The 20,498-nt window shown below is 41.9% G+C and overlaps 2 protein-coding genes across 3 annotated transcripts in view; both read right to left on the reverse strand.

Annotated features, from left to right (window-relative positions):
* Positions 1-20,498, reverse strand: part of podn (podocan) — a 163,762-nt gene that overhangs the window by 80,700 nt on the left and 62,564 nt on the right. The gene's annotated exons all lie outside the window — the stretch shown is intronic.
* On the reverse strand, positions 3,364-8,725 carry LOC306925879 (protein shisa-like-2A; the record flags this gene model as incomplete). Its single annotated transcript, XM_079505020.1, has 3 exons — positions 3,364-3,545; positions 6,623-6,759; positions 8,544-8,725. 3 exons carry the CDS (start codon positions 8,723-8,725, stop codon positions 3,364-3,366), a joined length of 501 nt encoding a protein of 166 aa, XP_079361146.1.

Raw genomic sequence — 20,498 nt, forward strand, 5'->3', positions numbered from 1 at the left:
AGTGCGGGTCTCCCTCCTTCTCCTACACGGTTGCTGCTTTGACACCTGTAGCAAGTGGCAAGTGTTACAGGGATTAAGAAGGTGCAGGATTTCACTAGGTGTGTGTGTGGGGGGATTGATGGAAAGGGGGTGGGAGCTATAAGCTATGCTTCTTCTCACTCCTTTTGAATATGTTTTTTTTAATTATTTTGTACTGCTTGTTATTCTGACGTTTCTGTTTATATTGTTTTTAAAATTGCTTTATTCAAATAAACATTTCAATCAATCAAAAAGCAAGTAAGTCGAGTGTGCGGAAGTCTTCTCTTCAACGGGAAAATAACATCAAAATGAGATCCAATTAATTTATTATAATCATGCTCACTCCAATGCTCACATGAGAAAGATGTCAATGTGCATTTGGAGGGGTATGAACTGTTCGCTTTGAACAGGACTAACAAAACTGGAGGAGGAGTTGCCTTGTATGTGAACACATCTTTAAGAAGTAGTGTGGTACAAAGCATGACATTTAATGTTGATAACATACTCGAATGCCTAACAATTGAAATAGCTTTCAAAAAATGCAAAGATATGATCATAAGTTGTATATACAGAACACCTGGTTCATGCCTTGACACCCTTAATAACAACATTTTCATAGCGCGCCACTCGGTGGCTTATACACAGGGGGACGGCTATATACAAAATAAGAACTAGAAGTACCGACTCAAAAGGCAGATACCTATCCGTAAAGGGGGTTAAATTATGGAATAATCTAGACAAAGAATTAAAAATGTGTACAACGCTTACCAAATTTTAAAAAATGTTTAAAAACCAGGTATTAAATACATATAAAACATTAACATGAGAAAGTACTTACTTTAACAGAAAAAATGTACAGCAATCAACTGGGAGGAATGTGTCAGTTACATTAAAACAAATAAAGTTATTTGTTTCGAAACATGAACGTTTTTCAGTATAAATCATTATTATTAGTAACATTATGATTGTTTTCTTTCCTTTTCAAAAAACTTGTCCTTAGTCCTTTAAACCAATGTCTGGAAAAATTGTTTTGTTATAAAAAACCTAGCCACGTTTATAAAGGGTAGGCAGTATAAGCCTTGGCTTCAGCCTACACCTTTTCGGTGCCACTTTTATAAGTGGATCCAACTGCATGTATGTACGTAGATGTTGACGTAGATGGTAAATAAATGTTAAATGGTGCATTTATATAGCACCTTTATCCAAGGCGCTTTACAGAGATTGTGCATTACATTCACCCAATCACACACACATTCATACACCGATAGCAGCGGAAACCATGTAAGGCACCAACTAGCACATCGGGAGCAATTAGGGGTTCAGTGTCTTGCTCAAGGACACTTCGACAGTAACTCTGGGGGAGCCCGGGTTCGAACTGGCAACCTTACAGTTACCATCCAGGCACTCTACCCCTGAGCCACTGCCGCGAATGATGTAGATCACATAATTCCCTGCAAAACGTGAAATGGATTCTGCGTGTGTTCAGGGTTATGAACAGGGTTCAGCGAGTTGGAATGGCAGTGTGTCGGAATATAGCAGTTTACAATAGAGGGTATGCGCGTGACATCATCGTACGCCCACTGAGTGGCAAAAACCTACTTTCTGGCCTTGACAGCCCATTCATCCAAACAGAAAAGTCCTGTCTGCATTAAACAATTCATCCAAACAGAAAAGTCCTGTCTGCATTAAACAATGAGAGAGGTGCATCATTGCAGCTGTATGAAAAGCTTGAATTATCCTCTTTCAGTCACAGAAATCAGGCCCACAGACTGGCATGGCTTAGGGTCGGCGACAGAGTACACTGAGTACAGCATCTTGCAATGGGTCTGGTCCACAAGATTCGATACTCCACCAAGATACCCATGTACCTGTGTAGATACTTCCTTAATGTTAACGAAGTCCACACCCACAACACCAGAGGGAGTGCAACGAACCATGTACAACCCAGATTCGGCACAAACAAGGGACTAAATTCTTTTCGCTCCTATGCCACCAAAATGTGGAACGCCCTACCAACAGTCATTAAGACATGCGAATCCCTTGACTCCTTCAAAACCGCTCTCAAAGGTCACCTACGGATGGCTGCAATTCGAAACTGGCCCCCGTAAAATCTGAATCCCCCCCCACCGCCCCCCCCCCCCCCTTTTCCCCTCACTGTATATGTTTCTTTTCCCTTTTTACCTCCATTATGATGAATTCCTGTTCTGTTCTTTGTCTATATAGAAGTGTCTATTTGTACGTCTCTAAATGTTTTGATGAATTGAACATGGTGGACCCTGTTGTAAACAAGTGTAATGCTTAATTGGGTCATCCACTCACAGTTAACAGCCTTTGTATTGAGTTTGTGCTTGAAATGTACTGTAATTCTGCAAACTGTTAATACAATTTTCAATCAATCAATTGGTCCGGCAGATCATCAGATCATCTGTGAGTTTTTGTTTCATAAAAATCCACCATAGAAACGTTATGAGCTACTTTCTGTCAAGAAATGCCCTGCATTTGATTATTTTTCTAAGTGTCAGAGTTTGGAAGTGCTTGTTTTCAATAACGCAACATTTTGCTGCCTCCTGCATTATGTGACATTTAGAAACAGGTGGTACGCAGGACGGTTGAGTGATTTCCAACGAGAGCTTCCAAGCTCCAAAAATCCATGCTGATCAATGTTTTGCCACTCAGTCTAGATGAGGGGGGCGTGTCCTAATGGGAAAATCATGCATGTGCATACTCTCTATACAGCCTCCATCTGGGATCGCTCAGGGATTGGCGTTGAACCGTCTTGTGCCCGGGTCGAACGAATCAGCGGCAGCTATGGGCGGGATCTTGGGGAGGCCGGGTGTGACGCCATCGAGAAGAGCCTGTTGCCATTGTATGTCCTTATTTTCCTATAGCGCATTAAAATTGGAAAATCGTCTTCTATTTTTGAAAGCAAGCAAAGACATGACCTACACATCCAACGCGATAGTGATGGGGGGCTTTGGGGTGTTAAATTATCTAAAAGTCCAGTATAAGAGGCTGTAGACAGAGGTTCAATGGAACCTAAGACATGGCAATTTATTGAATACAAGGGAACGGGTCCCAGTGTTAAACCTAATGCTATCAGGCGTTCGTTTTGGTTTGTTTATTTTCCTGCTGGCGTAGCTACAGCTACGACATGACATGTCAATATGATTGACAGACGGCCCCATCCTGCCAAGTAGCTTGAAAAAAAGGGATGGCCTTCTTCAGTGATTGGGCTACAAAGATCCCAGATGGAAGTAGCTTGTGAAACAAGTGTGCAATGAGGTGCTTTTTTTTCTTCTTGAAAACAAGTTATGAGGAGTGTCAGTGACACAGTCTTAGTGTGCTCTATGCAGGACCCTCATTGATGGTTGTGACTGTTGCCATAAAACAACGCTGGAACAGACGGTCAGGTTCTGGTGGCTGGTTGTCACAGTCCAATTTTCCCCTCAAGAAGTGTTTCCGAAACCCTTGGGGACCGCCATGCTTGCTGGGTTGACTTGGTCCTTCTAGTGGGTTGGATTCAGTTCCTAGAAGACAGACACTGATTAAAGTCACAATGTATAACTTTTCCTTTGTGTTTTGTGACGCCGCTTGTAGCTATTTGTCATTACATTCTGGAGGAGGGGATTCAAGAAAAAACAGCTTATATATATATATATATATATATATATATATATGGTGAGACAAAACGGTTTTGTGAGACAAAACAAAAGAACTGTACAACTCTGGATACTTCCACCTTTGCAAATACTTGGAAAACTTTCTACAAATGGTCAGGACTACTATGCTGCCTGTGAGGAACTTTTGGGAGCCCTCCCCTTTCAGGAGCCGTCACATCCCCCCTTCACAGAGGACGATGTCAGACAGCTGCTGGCTAGGTGTAAGCCTGGCAAGACGTCAGGGCCGAATGGCATCACAAAGTGGCATCACAAAAGTGCTCAAGCTCTGCGCCATGGAGCTCTCCCCCCCATCCTTCACTCCATCTTCTGGGAGTCCTACAGGACAGCAGCCGTACCCACCCTCTGGTAAACATCCACCATCATACCGGTACCCAAGAAACCCCGCCACTCAGAACCTAACCATTGTAGACCCGTTGCATTAACCTCAATAATGATGAAATGCCTGGAAAGACTGATTCTGAACATCATTCTGCCAGCTGTCAGGTCACAGCTGGACCCTTTCCAGTTCGCCAAGATGGGGACAGAGGATGCTGTGGCATGCCTCCTTCATTCCCTTCTCCAACACCTAGATTAATCTTCAGACAATGTTGCCACTATTCTTTTTGTTGATTTTAATTCTGCTTTCAACACTATTCAACGCCATCATATGATCAAGAAACTGCACCTCCTCAACATTCCTCCACTCCTCATCCACTGCGAGGGAAACTTCACCCTTTTTGCAAAACAATATATGTTAATGACGTTTAGAAGACTTAGAACACTTTCCTGAAGGTCTTTATGTGTGTAATATGTGGTTTTAGATATTTTAGATTTTAGCAGTGAGCCCAGTGTCTCTGATGTTATGGACACTGGGCTCACATACTGCATGGGCAGACTTTAACGGACAGCCGCGGACAGAAGAAGCTGTCCGCCACAGGTGGTGGATGGAAAAGAAGCTCCACCCCCGCGGCTGACTGCCACGACGGACAGATTCCCGGAAACGCTCTCCTCTCGTGGAGCTTCTTTTCCATCCACCAGCTGTCTAAAAACTCGGAAATGACGTAAAATACAGCTTCTTCTGTCCGCGGCTGTCCGCTAAAGTGTGCTTAGGCCCTTACTCAGTCTCAGTAAGACAGCCCTCCCCCTATCCACAAGGAGGAGCAGTGCACCAAAGCATTATGGGAATTGTAGTCCAGGAAGGAAGTGAGCCCAGTGTCGATGAAACGCGAGACGCGTTATTATGGATCCCACTGCAGTTCTAGGCAAACCCCGCCCTCGCTGCTCAGAAGCCCCAATGACAGGAAAACCCCACCCGTATGTTTTGATATCTCAAGGAAGGAAGGAATCTCCTGTAATCTCATGAATTTACCGCAATGAAGTGAACCTTGATCCATTTAACTAAAAAAGACGTTAGTCTTGCAAAAGAAAGAAAGAAAGAAAGAAAGAAAGAAAGAAAGAAAGAAAGAAAGAAAGAAAGAAAATTAGTTAGTTAGTTAGTCTTTTCTAGAGGCCAATAATGATATGCCTTATGGCTTCACCCAACTTGTAAATAGGAGGCTATGTACAGTAATTAGCCTATATGACAGCCACATTTATTATATAATTTATATGGAGCACATTGATGGTCTAACATCTCTTCTGGCTTAATTGCATCCCCCTGTTATCAAACTTTTTTTTCTTGCACTGGAATAAGGTTGTGTGTAAAATTTGATATTTTGTCCATAAAGTAATACAGAATACAAATATTGTTCAGTGTGTAGGCCTATAGCCTATTTATATATGAAGTGTGTCTCTCGCACATACTAGATTAGAAAATGCTTTAAATAAGCAAATAGCATATACATGATTTGAACATGCACGCTACCATTCAAGTTGTTCATGCCCAAAATTACAGATTTTGTAGCAATATTAGACTTGCTAAATGTCCATATCGTGTAGGCTTGGCAAATTTTGCATCAGCGAAACCGGGCAAAGGAAAACTCTAGCCCCCCCACCCCTCGCCCTCCTCTTGCACTATCATGATACATTTTTGCACCTTTCTAAACTAAATTTGCTGTATGGAACATAGACTCAATTGCACCTTCTTAAACTAAATTGTGTTATGGAACATAACCTACCGTGAAGCTGTTTACCTAACTTTGCTACTACAGGGAAAACATGCACATGTACATATGTTACTATTATTTGTACACTCTGATTGCTCTTTCTTGCACTCTTTATTCTTGTTTGCTGTGCTTGCTGTGGTTTTGTTGTTTTGAATGGTATGCTATCTATGCTGCTGCATTGTCTGTAAGGAAGCCAAAAATAAGTTTTACTCTCATGTACCTAGGCTGTACACAAGATGTAACAATAAAGTACAACCTTGAACCCTTGACCTTGATCAAGGTGCTGATGGGATAAAGTGGACCTTTTAAGTATGTACCATTACTGTGTGTTCAGCAGCCTGGCTGGGCAGGAGCGACTCGAAACACAAGGTCGCAGCCCAGTGCTGTTTTGATATAGTAAGCTGTAAGAGATAAGAAAGTCAGAGCTCTCCGGAGGATCAACCGTCTTTCCAGGGCGCGCCCAGGCAGCCTGCTGTGGAGCGAATTAATATATTTGATTCGTGAAATAACAGGCTCGTATTTATTTTATTCATATTCATTTGCTGTTCTTATTAATTTCAGGAGATGCATCCTTGTAATCATTAAAATTATGCCAGTCTGAGGCTAATCTGTATCCCTGAGTACTGCCTTTCATTGTACTGCATAATGATTTAATAGATGCTATGTTTTGGGGTATTTGGTCATCTCTGTGTATCATTTAGGTGTGCATGAGCGTGGTTTCATGTGGAGTTGTGGACACACATTTCTTGAGACGATTCTGTGTACGGAAAACCTTTTATAAACAACTCAACTCAACACAACATTTTTTAAAACGTCTCCATGTGCATGTGGTCTTAGTACCTGCTTCCCTGAGAGGCAACCCATTGTCCAGTCCTTTGGGTTTGGTGACGATGAACAAGTAGCACAGGACACAAAGTGTGATGATGAATGCAAGGAGAACCACAGCTGCTATAGAGAGGCCCACAAATGCTCCCACACTAAAACAAAAGTCAGAAGGTCCAAACAGAAGAAATATCATTAGCATAAATCAGTGGTTCTCAAACTTCTCAAATTGATATTCGGCTCCAGAGTATACCCCTTCTGAATACCACAGACCCAGACACAAGATTGTTGTTGTTCAAAAGTATTCCAAAATATTTATTTTTTAAATAGTAGATCTACAAGCTCACATTTCAGATATAACTGTTTTTAAAGTGGTTAAACTGATTATTATGCTATAATTAAAAAATGTCCTGGGGTCCCCCTGGAACCCTATAGACACTGAGGATCCCTGGGACGGACCCCACTTTGAGAACCACTGGCATAGATGAACAAAATAACATATAGTTAGTTAGTTCCTCATTTAGTTAGTTAAACCAACTTGAATAACTCAAACGTGTGCCTGAGCTCCACTCTGAAACACTACACAAAACGTGCGTGCGTGCGTGCGTGCGTGCGTGCGTGCGTGCGTGCATGTGCTTGCGCGCAGCCGTCCGTGCACGCTTGCGTGGATTGTGTGCCTCCACTCATGACACGCTCCATATATGGCTGATGAGACATCATCAATATGTCGATCTGACATCATCAAACCCTCTACACTCAAGACACGCTATATATGGAGCGTGTCATGAGGTAAATTAACCAATTTGGTACACATAGATCTATGTGGAGCTGACTATCATCACCTGGATCTCAATGAAGATCACGACACTGACCTCATCAAACCCTGGATAGCCATAGCCTGGGTAAACCCCTCCCCCCTCGCCAGATTTGCATTCAGCCTGAGGGGAGATGAAATGTTGTCCAGCAGGGGGCGTGGGTTTACCCAGGCTAGATTTGCATTCAGCCTGAGGGGAGATGAAATGTTGTCCAGCAGGGTGCGTGGGTTTACCCAGGCTATAGGAATGAGCTGCCTCTGCACCTTCAGGTGTTTAAATCACGCCTCAAGTCGTATCTTTAGCATTTCCAAGCATGGTATGAGCTGTTTTTGATGTTGAAAGTGACACTGTGTATGTTGTTTGTTTTTAAATGAAGTTGTGTTTTTATTTTATTTTATTGTAAAGCACTTTGCTGTTATTTAAATGTGCTATATAAATAATACATCCATGATACCTCAAGAAACCTATAAAAAGTATACAACGAATCTCTAACAATGCACTAACAATGACCGGGAGCAAGACTCTTGCAGAGTAAATACACTCCATGTACATTTTAAAACAGGAAAGAATAAATATAAGGGCTTATGCAAAGACTAGCACACATCCGAACATGTGCAGGTGTTGGCAGTATAGATTATGCAAACGAGGTAAATTTCAATTAAAATAGGTAGGCCTATATTGGCAATGGAAGATTTGCAGTAGGCTACCTATTATCTCTTAAATTATTCAATTTGGTTATGATGTCCAAGCAAATTCTTTCAAGGTAGATGACATGCTCTATAATTGATGTGTAACATTAACAACATCAGAAAAATGTGACTGTTAAAAGCCTATTTGCCTGAAATGTCTTGCCAATTGCTTTATTACATCGATTAAATTGCATTCCCAACTTAATCCTTCGATGAATTGAATACACGTACTGCAGTGTTTTTTTTGTTTTTGTTTTTTCAAACTGTTAATTCAAAAGTATATTGAATCAATCGATCAGTACCCTCTATGTATTCATTTTATGTTTTTCTTTATAGCCCAGCAAAAATCTCTCCTTTATAACAACCAAAAGAGTTGTTATAATAGTACTATAGTTTGTACAAATGCATTCATTCAATCAACAGGTATGACCTTACCTCAGCCACCACATGTATCCATATTCATAGGGAAAGAAACTGTTGGCATCATCACAGCAATACTTGCGGTCATTAAAGCCACAACAGTAGAGTGCCGTACTGTCACTGCCCGACTTAGGACATCCGAAGCCTTCCACAAACTCTTTCTCTGCGGTGTAATAACTCTGGCAAACTGAACTCATGTTTTTTCCTCCTCCTGCAGGAATACGCAAATTGTAAGCTAAAACGTACGTGTACGGTCTTAGATTAATTGAAATATCAAGCAAACTGAAATTATCTACTCTCTCCCTCTCGCTCTCTCCCCCCCCCCCCCCCCCCCCTCTCTCTCTCTCCCCCCTCCTCTCTCTCTCTCTCTCTCTCTCTCTCTCGGAGCTCTCCATGGTCCTGAAGAAGCGCCCCCTCTCTCTTAGCCTGGCTAATAAGCCAGACTAATATCACACAACACTGTCGCGGTATATCAGTCTGGGCTGGCTCCACTTGGATTTAATTTCCCGGGGGGCGGGTTCAAACATTTTCTCTTTGACGCAATTGGTCAGAGCTACTGTCAGTCAAATGTCTCAAGCATTGAACGTCACTGTACCAAAGCCCGCCCATATTGCATACCGTGTCCCGATTGGTCCGACCTGTTCTCGATTGTAGGAAAGAGGCGTGCTACTGAGCCTCGCCAGACCGAAATCCGCTGGTAGGCAACTTTTTTTTGCCAACGGCTGATTCGGTCTGGTTTATTAACCAGGCTACCTCTCTCTGTCCCTGAAGAAGCTTCAGGGACCCCTCTATCACATGGAACTACTTTTTGGGCGTAGTGATATGGACACAAGAAACATAAGTTCCGTGTGATAGAGCATAGAGGGGTCAAAAATATGACCACGGATATGGTCTAAAGATTTCATTTCATTTCAAAGGTGTGAAAAACGTATTTTTCATTTCACTACACCTTTAACAATCCAGTGTTTATACACGTTGCACGCACGCAACACAAACACACGCGCGCGCACACACACGCACGCACGCACGCACACTTTCTCTGTTTGATTAGAAAATAAATAGGATTAAACAAAATATTGGCAAAGCTAAGTTGGTCATGCAATTTCTGTGACAGTCTGTCTACCCTCGTGTGTCTGTTTTTTAGCGGGATGACCAGTTGTGACTGGATTGCACAAAACCTGGTGGAAAGAGTACATTGTCTCCCTCTCCTGGCAGAGAGAAGTAATTGGGTTAAATAGGCCTATGCAGTCTGTGCATAGGCCTACATGCAAAGTACTACTTAGAGAAATGCCCTATAGAGCGTCGCAGTCCCGCCTCCTACCCTGGACCAGGAAATTAAACCCAATGCATTATTCTCATAGACATTTCTTAAAGTATTTATTTAAAGACGGTTACGCCGCGGACAAAGCCAACTCGAGTCGTGACAACTCATGACAACACAAACAATATTTTGGACCAAACAAATAATTAGAAAGAAGAAAAAAACGGAAGGTTACAACACTTTTTTTGTTGTTTTTCTTCTTTGTAATTATTTGTTTGGTCCAAAATATTGTTTGTGTTGTCATGAGTTGTCACGACTCGAGTTGGCTTTGTCCGCGGCGTAACCGTCTTTAAATAAATACTTTAAGAAATGTCTATGAGAATAATGCATTGGGTTTCATTTCCTGGTCCAGGGTAGGAGGCGGGACTGCGACGCTCTATAGTCCAGGAGCTAGACCCAGCCCTCATAATGTTTTCTGCTAAGTTTTTTTTCCACTATTATTTCCTGTTAGCATATACTTGGGCCATCTCAAAATGAAGGGAACACCCCTACCTCGGGGCCGTTTGGTTTCAGGGGCCCCAAAACCCCTTTTTTGGTATATGTAATTGTGTAAAGGCAAATATTAATTCACTAAAATTACATAAATACACATGCATGGAAGTGTGAAATGGCATGGAGTATCCTGACACATAGTGTTTGACATTTTACTTTTTGAGGCACATTTTGAAGTACATTTCCCATTCACTTAAAGTAAAAAGTCACTTGTCCGGAGCACAAGCACACACAAATACATTTTAAATTAACTAACTGTAAGTTGGTTTTGGTGAATGCATGTTTGAATATTAGTTGAATATTCTCAGTTTACAAGTTAATAGCCCTAGAATGTCTGTGATCTAATATACATGATTTCATGTATTCCAAGGGGACTAGTTTCATATTAATTTGAAAGTTCTGGCAGAGAAGGTATATTTAGTAAAATACGGACGACATTCTCTCCGGCGAGGGGCCCGGAATGAATGCAGGGCTGAACATATCAAAACTTCCTTTAGGAAGCAAAAATGTATGGGCCACATAAAAAGTAGGTGGTGTGATCAATTACCACCTGTCAATTGTGTGCCCCATACGTTTGTGCTTCCCAAACATCAACTTTTCCCAAAGTGTCCTCATGTAAAAGTGGCGATATTTTACTTAAAACACGTTTTCTGCAAGAACTTTCAAATGGACATGAAACTATAGAGCACAATATCTGACTCCAAGTCTTAGGAATTAATTACTGGGTGGGTACAAACGCAGCAGTACACACGCAGGTAAGTTTAAATGCTGACATGGTCAGTCTGCTATAACCGTGCGTGGATAGGATCAATCTATTGCTGTGTATTTGGAATACATGAAATGTATGTAAGATCACAGACATTCTAGGGCTATTACCAATATTGGAATGGTGATTATTTGGAAAGCCACACAATAATGCCAGACAATATTGTTGGCTGCTATAGGAGTGTCGCAGAAAAAGTGAAACCAAGAGTCACTTGTCCAACGGACAAGTAAAATTTTGATGCACTTGTCCGGAAAGATTTATTAATTATCCTGGACAAGCGGACAAGCCTTAATGTCAAGCCCTGCCCGGAGTAAAAGCAGAATAGATTTCTGGGGCTTGCTACCATTCTATTGTAAAATATCACCCACAACATCGCCAGAAATACACAAAAAATGCTGTTCACTTGACAAATACCCATCAACTATGATTATTTTCTAGCACTTTATAGTGAATATCACTGCCTCACTTGTAGATACAAAACTACCCATTTTCATAATTTGAGCCCAAGATGACCTCTCTATCTTGACAATTACTCTTTCTGTGGCCAAAAGTCTGCACTATACCTCTATACCTACATTTTCAGTCACTAGCCTTCCAGAGAACTAAAGTGTAACAATAGGTTCTGTTCTGCTACTATACTGCTATCTGAAGTTAGAAACAGGAATAGTGAATATATATATATATATATATATATATATGGGTAAGGCAAGCTGTAGTCAGAGGTTCGGTCCAGGTCTATACGTAGAGGTTCTAGGATAAACAGGCAAAGATACAAGACCTCAGGCAGGCATAACAAGGGACAAGCAGAGGTCTGAAACAGGCAGAACTAGATAAAGTGCCCCATGCACAGGCACAGGTCTCCACCAGGGCAGGTCAGGTTGTGGCCTCCTGGTGGCGCTATAATAGGCCAATGTGAAAAGGGTGCCATTTCTTCTTATGCCTTGGATGGCAATTGGATGATTTGAGGCATTTTGTTCCAAAAATGTGTTTTGCAAAAATCCACCTGTTGGTGGCGCTATAACAGGCCAATGTGAAAATGGTGGGATATATTCCTCGGCCTAGTAGGAAAGTCTGTGAAAGATTTCACGTAAATTGCATGCTGTGTTCATGATTTGAGGCATTTTGTTCCAAAAATGTGTTTTGCAAAAATCCACCTGTTGGTGGCGCTATAACAAGCCAATGTGAAAAGGGTGGGATATATTCCTCAGCCTAGTAGGAAAGTCTGTGAAAGATTTCACGTAAATTGCACGGCACGCTGCGTTCATGATTTGAGGCTTTTTGTTCAAAACGGGCCAATCCTGCAAACTTTGAAAGCCCTGGCACTATAATAGGCCGAAGGTCGCAGTTAACTATGGAATCGTGCATTTCCCGTCAGTGTGTTGCTTGGTTGGTCGGGCACCATCGGTGTGTTGGTCGGGCACCATATATTGTGCCCAGGTCTCGTGACATCATGTGACACCATCAGGGATGGAGATGTGGAGACCCTGATGTCATAGTAATCGTTAAGCCCATATATGGAGTTCCCTGATGTCATCAATATTGGCCAGCAACTCTACATCTGACCTCAAACCTCAAACCCTTAGATCTCCATATATGGATATATGTCAGAACCTTCTCCATCCATCCTTCCTCTTCGATGTCTCCCTTTTGACTTATACCTGTCCATTCGAATTTCAAACTCTAGAGGGGCCTGACCCAAAGTTATTAGTGCAGGCTGTGCAGCCACGCCCGGTAGGCCCTACTTGGGCCCTCATCAAACCCTGTAGTACACTCAAGAAAATGTCCCCGCTACCACCCTTAGATCGCATATACTGTATGGAGCTGATCTGTTCTGGCATTTCATATGTTGATCTGACAATGAATATACAGATTTTCTGATGGTTGCATTGCTACAACATATAAAGCAGTCAAGATGCCAAAAAGAAAAGGGGATGAAGACTGGACACCTGGAACCAGAGTTCATCAAAGATGAAGAATCAGCCACCACCTTTGGAAAATTGCATTTTGCATGGTTGCAAGGGGGAAAGTAAATGATAGCTTTGTAGCGTTTTCTTCTAAGGCTGATCACAGAAACTGTCAACACACATCCCTCCATTTTTCTTTGATACTAAACGTGCTTTAGCATGCCAAGCAGAAAATGTCTCCACTAGACCAACACATGAGCAAGAGAGATCAAGATGAAGAAAATGTGTTTCAACTTCTCCACCATGCAAGAGGGTCCTCTTTCAGCACGTCAAAAGAGTTAACGTCCAGGTATGCATCCGGAAGAGGGCTCATGAGAACAAGACCATGGGTTGCATTTGAACTCAGAATGGTAAACTAGAGCCTCTATGGTTTGAAGGTGATCATCCACAAAGCCCTCATTGATGTATTGTCTGTAGAGGGGACAGAAGAGGATGACCTAGAAGAAATTCATACACATATGAATGATGATGATGATGAAGAGGAGGAGGAAGATGAATATGATGATGATTAAACCTAAAGTGGGCTAGTTGACGATGATATGAAGGGTGGTGAATTTAAGGTGTCAAATATGCCGTGGCATAACAATTATTTTGTTATTAGTTATTATTTTTCTTTGTATGCAAAATGATAAAAACAAGTTCTCTGATGCTCCCTTGTCATACAGTATTTCTCTTGTGTCTCCTTTGACTGTATTTACAGTTGTTTTTTTTACTTTATCAATTGTTAAATTTGGGTGCACATTGATTTGATGGATGACTATTGATAATTTGATATGTACTGAAACTATAATAAATATATATATATATATATATATATATTCTTTTATCTGTATTGTATTGTGTTTTTGTATGGACATAGTGTTGGGTGCTGGCACATATGCACACATGGCATCAACGCATGGTGTGGCACACTATACACTCTGTCTTTCTTTTATCTGTATTGTATTGCATTGTATTGTACTGTATGTGTCATATATATATATATATATATATATATATATATATATATATATATACAGGAGTCCACCCACATAGCCTGTATAGAAGTCCTTCCACGCGCCAGAATAGTACCTCCCAGTCCCGGCAGAGTAGTTCGGGAGGAACGGATTGTGTGGCCCTGGTTTCTCCCTAATACTGATCGAGGGTAGCTACCATAGACTGTAAAAAAATAGGTAGCTACTGGGACGTAAGTCGGGACTTGATCACCCCAGCTGGGTCACCTGAGTGAGAGGAATGATGTTGGGAGACCCGAAACCCCAATGACCTTGGGCTACATCAGATCATCCATGCGGTGTATTTTTGTTTTATATTCACTATTCCTGTTTCTAACTTCAGACAGCAGTAGTAGCAGAACATGTGAACCTATTGTTACATTCTAGGACTTCTTATGGAAATAGGCAGTTTTGTACTACAAGTGAGGCAGTGATATTCACTATGAAGTGCTGGAAATAATCATATTTGATGGGTATGTGTCAAGCGGACAGCATTTCTTGTGTGATTCTGGTGATGTCAATTCTGCTACTTACCCCTATGTGTCAGGATACTCCATGGCAAATGTCACACTTCCATGTGTATGTAATATTTGCCTTTACACAATTACGCCAGAGACATATAGGCTACCAAAAAAGGTATATTCTAACAGGAACTAAAAATTGAAAACATTATGAGGGCTGGGTCTAGCTCCCGGACTATTAATGCAAGATGCATAAAATCATTTCCTGAATAACACATAGCTAGGCACTCTTGATTCCAGGCTAAAATGCATGAGCAGGTGCATATAGGCGCCGTTCCTGCCGTTGCCTTCTCGCTGGTGCACCCTTAAGAAATTATGCGGGTCAGATTTAAATTACATTAATTTGACAGCCCACTGAAGTTAAAGTAGAACTGTCACCCATAATTGGCTTTTAACAATCCAGTGTCTACACGTCACACACACACACACACACACACACACACACACACACACACACACACACACACACACACACACACACACACACACACACACACACACACACACACACACACACACACACACACACACACACACACACACACACACACACACACACACACACACACACACACACACACACACACACACACACACACACACACACACACACACACACACACACACACACACACACACACACACACACACACATGGTGGCAGCGGTGGCCGAACGGATAGCGGCGCGGTCTAGATACCGGAAGGTTCCCAGTTCGAATCAGCCGTCCGACACGTTAAAATTACCACCGCTGAAATGCCCTTGAACAAGGCATCAACCACTACGATGAAATGTGTTCTATGAGCAGGGCCTGGCTGGAAACAAGTTCTTGAGCTTAGCCCAGATACCCTGGGTAAATATAGATTTCATTTCATTTCATTTCACACACACACACACACACACACACACCTTATTGATCAATAGAAAAAGCAAACACCTTTTGAGGAGTGACACCCACTATATGCACTGTTGTGATGTTTGTGAAATAAAGCATGGGGGACACAGAATAACTGGGAGTTAGAGAACGGAGGGACTGAGAGAACGGAGGAGACCATCACACCCCTCACTTCACACGGGTGTGATTTTTTTTGAGGGGGGATAGCCCCTCCCATGTGCAGCTTTTGTTTTTTTCTCCCTGGAAATAAAAACGTCTGGGTTTCCGAGGCTATAGCTTTTGGTGTATGTAACCCAATTTTTGTCCCAACGCAAACATTAAATGCCATTGACAATGAATGGACAATTTTGAGTGTACACAAACATTGCTTAACCCATTCTGAACGGGAACTGTCTTAAGCATTATGTTATACTTTAGCTATTGAAAAATAGCAGATATACAAGCTCACAAGCTACGAGCTTGTAGGTCTGCTAAAATCGCGAAAATGTGGCGCAAATCTTTCAGAGCGAACGTTTTTAACTCAAATCTTTGCTTCTGGAGGGTCCCTGGAGCAACATATTTTCAGATGGGGGTCGGCAGCCAAAAACAGAGAATTCTGGGGGTCCTGACATGAAAAAGGTTGAGCACCACTGACATAGAAACATAGGGTTTTCAGAAAACTGTCAGGATTTAGAAGACATTTATAGAATCTGGTCTCAGGACGAAATGGGTTAACACAAACATTGATGATGAAGGTGAGGATGCAAATTGTGATTGGCCAGAATGAGATGATGTATGATAATGTACGATGATAAGAACGCCCCTCTTCACAGTCACAGGTGTGATTCTTTTTTTCTAAACCACTTAAACGTATGACGTTTTTGCATAGTACTGTATATTTGTATATCATTAAATGTTTTGATGAATTGAGTATGAAGGACCCTAATGGAAACAAGCCATAAGCTTTCTTGGGTTTAAATCCTCTTGACCTTGTATTGAACTCTACCTTCCTGCAAACTGTTAGAAAAGTATTCAATCAATCATTAACACCCTTAACGCTCAGGGGAATTTGGAACCATTAAATCAGGGCACCCAGTGATTTGCAGCTTTAGAGCCTATTTCAAGGTTGCTCCGTGCCATCTTGGAAGGAGCTAGACCTCGATGGGCCGTCAAAAACATAATCTTTGGTTAGAATTGGAAGCATTGATTTAGAGCTATTCACGTTTTAAGATTTTTCATCCCATCCATTCAAATGGAGGGGGACCACTTTGGATGACGTACATGAATTAGTCTGACTATCAGATGCGTGGTCTATGGTCTGGACCCAGGCTAGACATGCATTTCTCCCATCTCTCGCAAACTTTGGAAGCCAATATGCATTATATATCCTCCCCATTTACGGATATATTTATCCAGTCTGTCAGACCTCCTACTGTATATGCCATTTCTTCGTATGCAGCAACCCTGACAATCTCCACAAACCACTCTTGAACGTACAGATCTGTGTTGATCACATGACTATACAGTTACTGTGTACTGTGTACATATCTGTGTACCGATTTGCATGTTTTATTTTATTTTAAAAAGAGTTTTGCAAAAATTCGCCTCATGGAAAAAATCACACCCGTGTGAAGTAAGTGGTGCAACTCTGTGTGGGGTCCCCGGAACATCCAGACCCCCAGGAACGCCGCGCCCAGGGGGCCGAGCCGGTTCCGGCGAGCCGCCTCGCGTCCGAAACGGTTGAGAAATGACAGGGGTCCATCTACTGTACTGTACTGTACTGTACTGTACTGTACTGTACTGTACTGTACTGTACTGTACTGTACTGTACTGTACTGTACTGTACACCTGAAATCATCATATATACAGTTAATATGTATGTGTGTGTTAGGCTGTACAACAGCGCAGACACTTGGTTTTGAAAACCAACCAAATGCAATTACCGTGCTCAGACACAGGCAGCCAGCCACCCAGCCACCCAGGCACACACAAAGCTACTTAAGGAAGTGATGGCACCACTTAAAAATGTCGGCTCGGCTCTACAATTTGAATTGCCTAAAGTCAGCGCTTCAGTGCCACTGAAATTTTCTGATGAGCCGAAATCATTTCGGCACTACATCGGTATTTCCTCATGAAGTCAGCCCAGCTTAAAGGTAAATTTGTCGGCCGTGAAGCCAAGGAAACACCAGTAGTTTGGAAGAGACACAAGCCATTGAAGCAAACTTCCAAATATTTGTGGCCGGGTGGTGAGCTCCGCAGAGTGGGCAGTATAGCTGCCTCTGGGCTGGCCGTGCGATCTGGCTGCAGTGTTGTTGTCAGACCTGCTACTCTCCTCTCCTCCTCTCACACTCCTTCTCAACAATAAAACAACTACTGTCTAAAATAATTACAAATCTATACTAGGCTACACAAATAAATAATCATTTACCGGCCACAAAACATATTCATGTCAAGGACCTCCAATATTTGCAAGCGACTTCACTGACTTCGGCACTAGCTGTGAGGGAGTATGAATTGACTTTTATAGGGCCTTTCCCCCCTCCCCCAAAAATGGCAGGCTGTAAAATAAAATACCAGTATTGTGTAATTTTCTTATTTTACTGTCCAATGACATGGGCCAAGTATATATTGTGGAGCATCTTGCTCCATTAGCATAAGACATCCATAGACCACTACATTTATGGTGTGAAATGGCATGAGGGACGGACCCGGGGACCCCACAAAAAGACCAAACCAAAAAATCTGGTTTTCTGATCCCTTTTCTTGGGTTTGGGCCCCTGCCCCCTCAATGTTCTCTGCACGGCCCTGCATGTGCACAAGACATTTGGTGCCGATTGGTCAAGCGGTCTAAACCTGAACAAATAAGATAAGACTCTTGTCAGAACTCTGATGATTCATTAAAATACATTGAAGTCAAATCTTAAGGAAAGAGGTGTGAAGCACTTTTTAATGAATGAATGAATGTCAGCTGCTGGTTGGTTGTCTAATCCACTGTAATCCCTGCCTGTCAGTGCCTGATGAAACCAGATAGAGAGGAAATATTGGCAAAAGAGAAGGATTAGTGCCTACGGAGTCTGGCGCAACATGTGAGCTCAGCTTAAGCATCAGATACGTACTTAAACACATGCAACTCTGCCCTGGCACACACAGAGAAAAGGAGATTTAGTTCATTCATGATTTTAGTGTAGGAAATACAAAAGGTTTGGACGATGATGTACATTACTTGGTGTTATTATTGTGAGTGATAGGATGTTATTGGTTCAATGCCGTACAACAATGTAAAACACGCACGCACGCACGCACGCACGCAGGCAGGCACACACACACACACACACACACACACACACACACACACACACACACACACACACACACACACACACACACACACACACACACACACACACACACACACACACACACACACACACACACACACACACAGAAAGTCTGTAGCAGGCTAGTAGCAGAACCAGAAAAAAGACAAGAAGAAAACAGCATTACAGACATTAACAGGGAACATGGAAATTAAGAATATACAGGTATCTACAGTACACAGGGAGCATGATCAAAAAGGTCATGCACAAAGTCCCCAATTAATCTGCCACGGTTATACAGTCTACGCTGATGAAAAGATAAGTATCATTGTAATACAGACATTCATGCTTTTTTCTAATGTGTTCAGACTCTGGGGTTATAAAACAATTGAAAACGTTCCAAGCCTAATCTCTTTCAACAATTTGTATTTATTTATGAATTATTGAATTAATAGTGGAATTGATAAAGAATCAGATCAATAAGCAGACAGCATTGGTATAAAATCTTATCAATTCCCATCCCTAGTTATACTGTCCACAATATAGGAATGATTATGTGGCACATCTCACATGAGTCATGACAAGCTGTTTCTCTATAATATAATAGCCATCAGATACCGCACGTCAGTCAGCTGCATTTCTGCTAATGCCCTGTATGGTTCTCAAAAGGCTTTTACAGGCATTATTGTCATGGAATGGAAAGCCACAATGCACGCCACTACTGCCATTAGAGCAGAAGACACAATGTTATGAATGTACAAGATCTTCAATGGACAAATTCACGTTAATATCATAGTGATAAAAAACATTTCTCCTTTACATTTAACTTGGCATAATCACTCAATTGTAACATTTTGTAATATTGCACAAATTATTTAATATGTCATAAAATCCCAGGGTGACCTTGACACGTCAATCAGTGTGCTAGTGCTCTGAATATGATTATCCCACTCATAAAACACACACTGTGCACACCCTGTGTGTGCCGTGTGGACACGTGCCCTAAATTAAAGTCCACTAAAGTGTGCAGAGCGTGTCTTTACATGTCAGTTTTCCAGGGTTAGTGTTACGATTACGGTTAGGGTCGGATAGTTTGCAGGGCTGTAACCATGACGACAGATGATCCCATAGGCCAAACTCGGAATCTCCGGTGTTTACAAAAAACCGGTATAAACAGCTTACTTTTTGGGAAAGTGAAAAGCAGGCGTTGTGGTTGTGTGCATTTGATATGGTAATATCATAATTGTTGTCTGCTAAAAGAATCAATGTTCTACCGTTGAAAAAGTTGGTATATTCAAATTAATACAGGTTGACGAAATGTGTACACAGAGGGAGGTGAGCATAATGGAGGCGAGGTGGAGAGAAAGAGAGAAGCCTAGCTCAATCCGAAGTCATGCAAGACGAGATTTCGGACGTGAGTTGGAAGAAAGACCTCATATAAACAATACAGCAAGACATTTGGGACAAATAACACTGTGAACTGTTAGCAGGGATCTTAATGATCATATATCGACGGAATATTTTATTTTGGAGCGGATTTAATAGGCGAACTAGCCTAAGGCCCAAAGGCTTCCATAAGGGACTTTGAGGAGATTGGGGGAGATGACCAAGAATGGCCACTCTCCTGGCTTGAGCAATGTTGAGCATGTTCAGATCAATTTCTCAAGCCAGTGAGGAGAAGCATGCGGAACTGAGAGTGTGACGGACAGAGGCTAGGAATGACTC

This window comes from Electrona antarctica (genome assembly GCF_951216825.1).
Source record: "Electrona antarctica genome assembly, chromosome: 7".
NCBI lineage: Eukaryota > Metazoa > Chordata > Actinopteri > Myctophiformes > Myctophidae > Electrona > Electrona antarctica.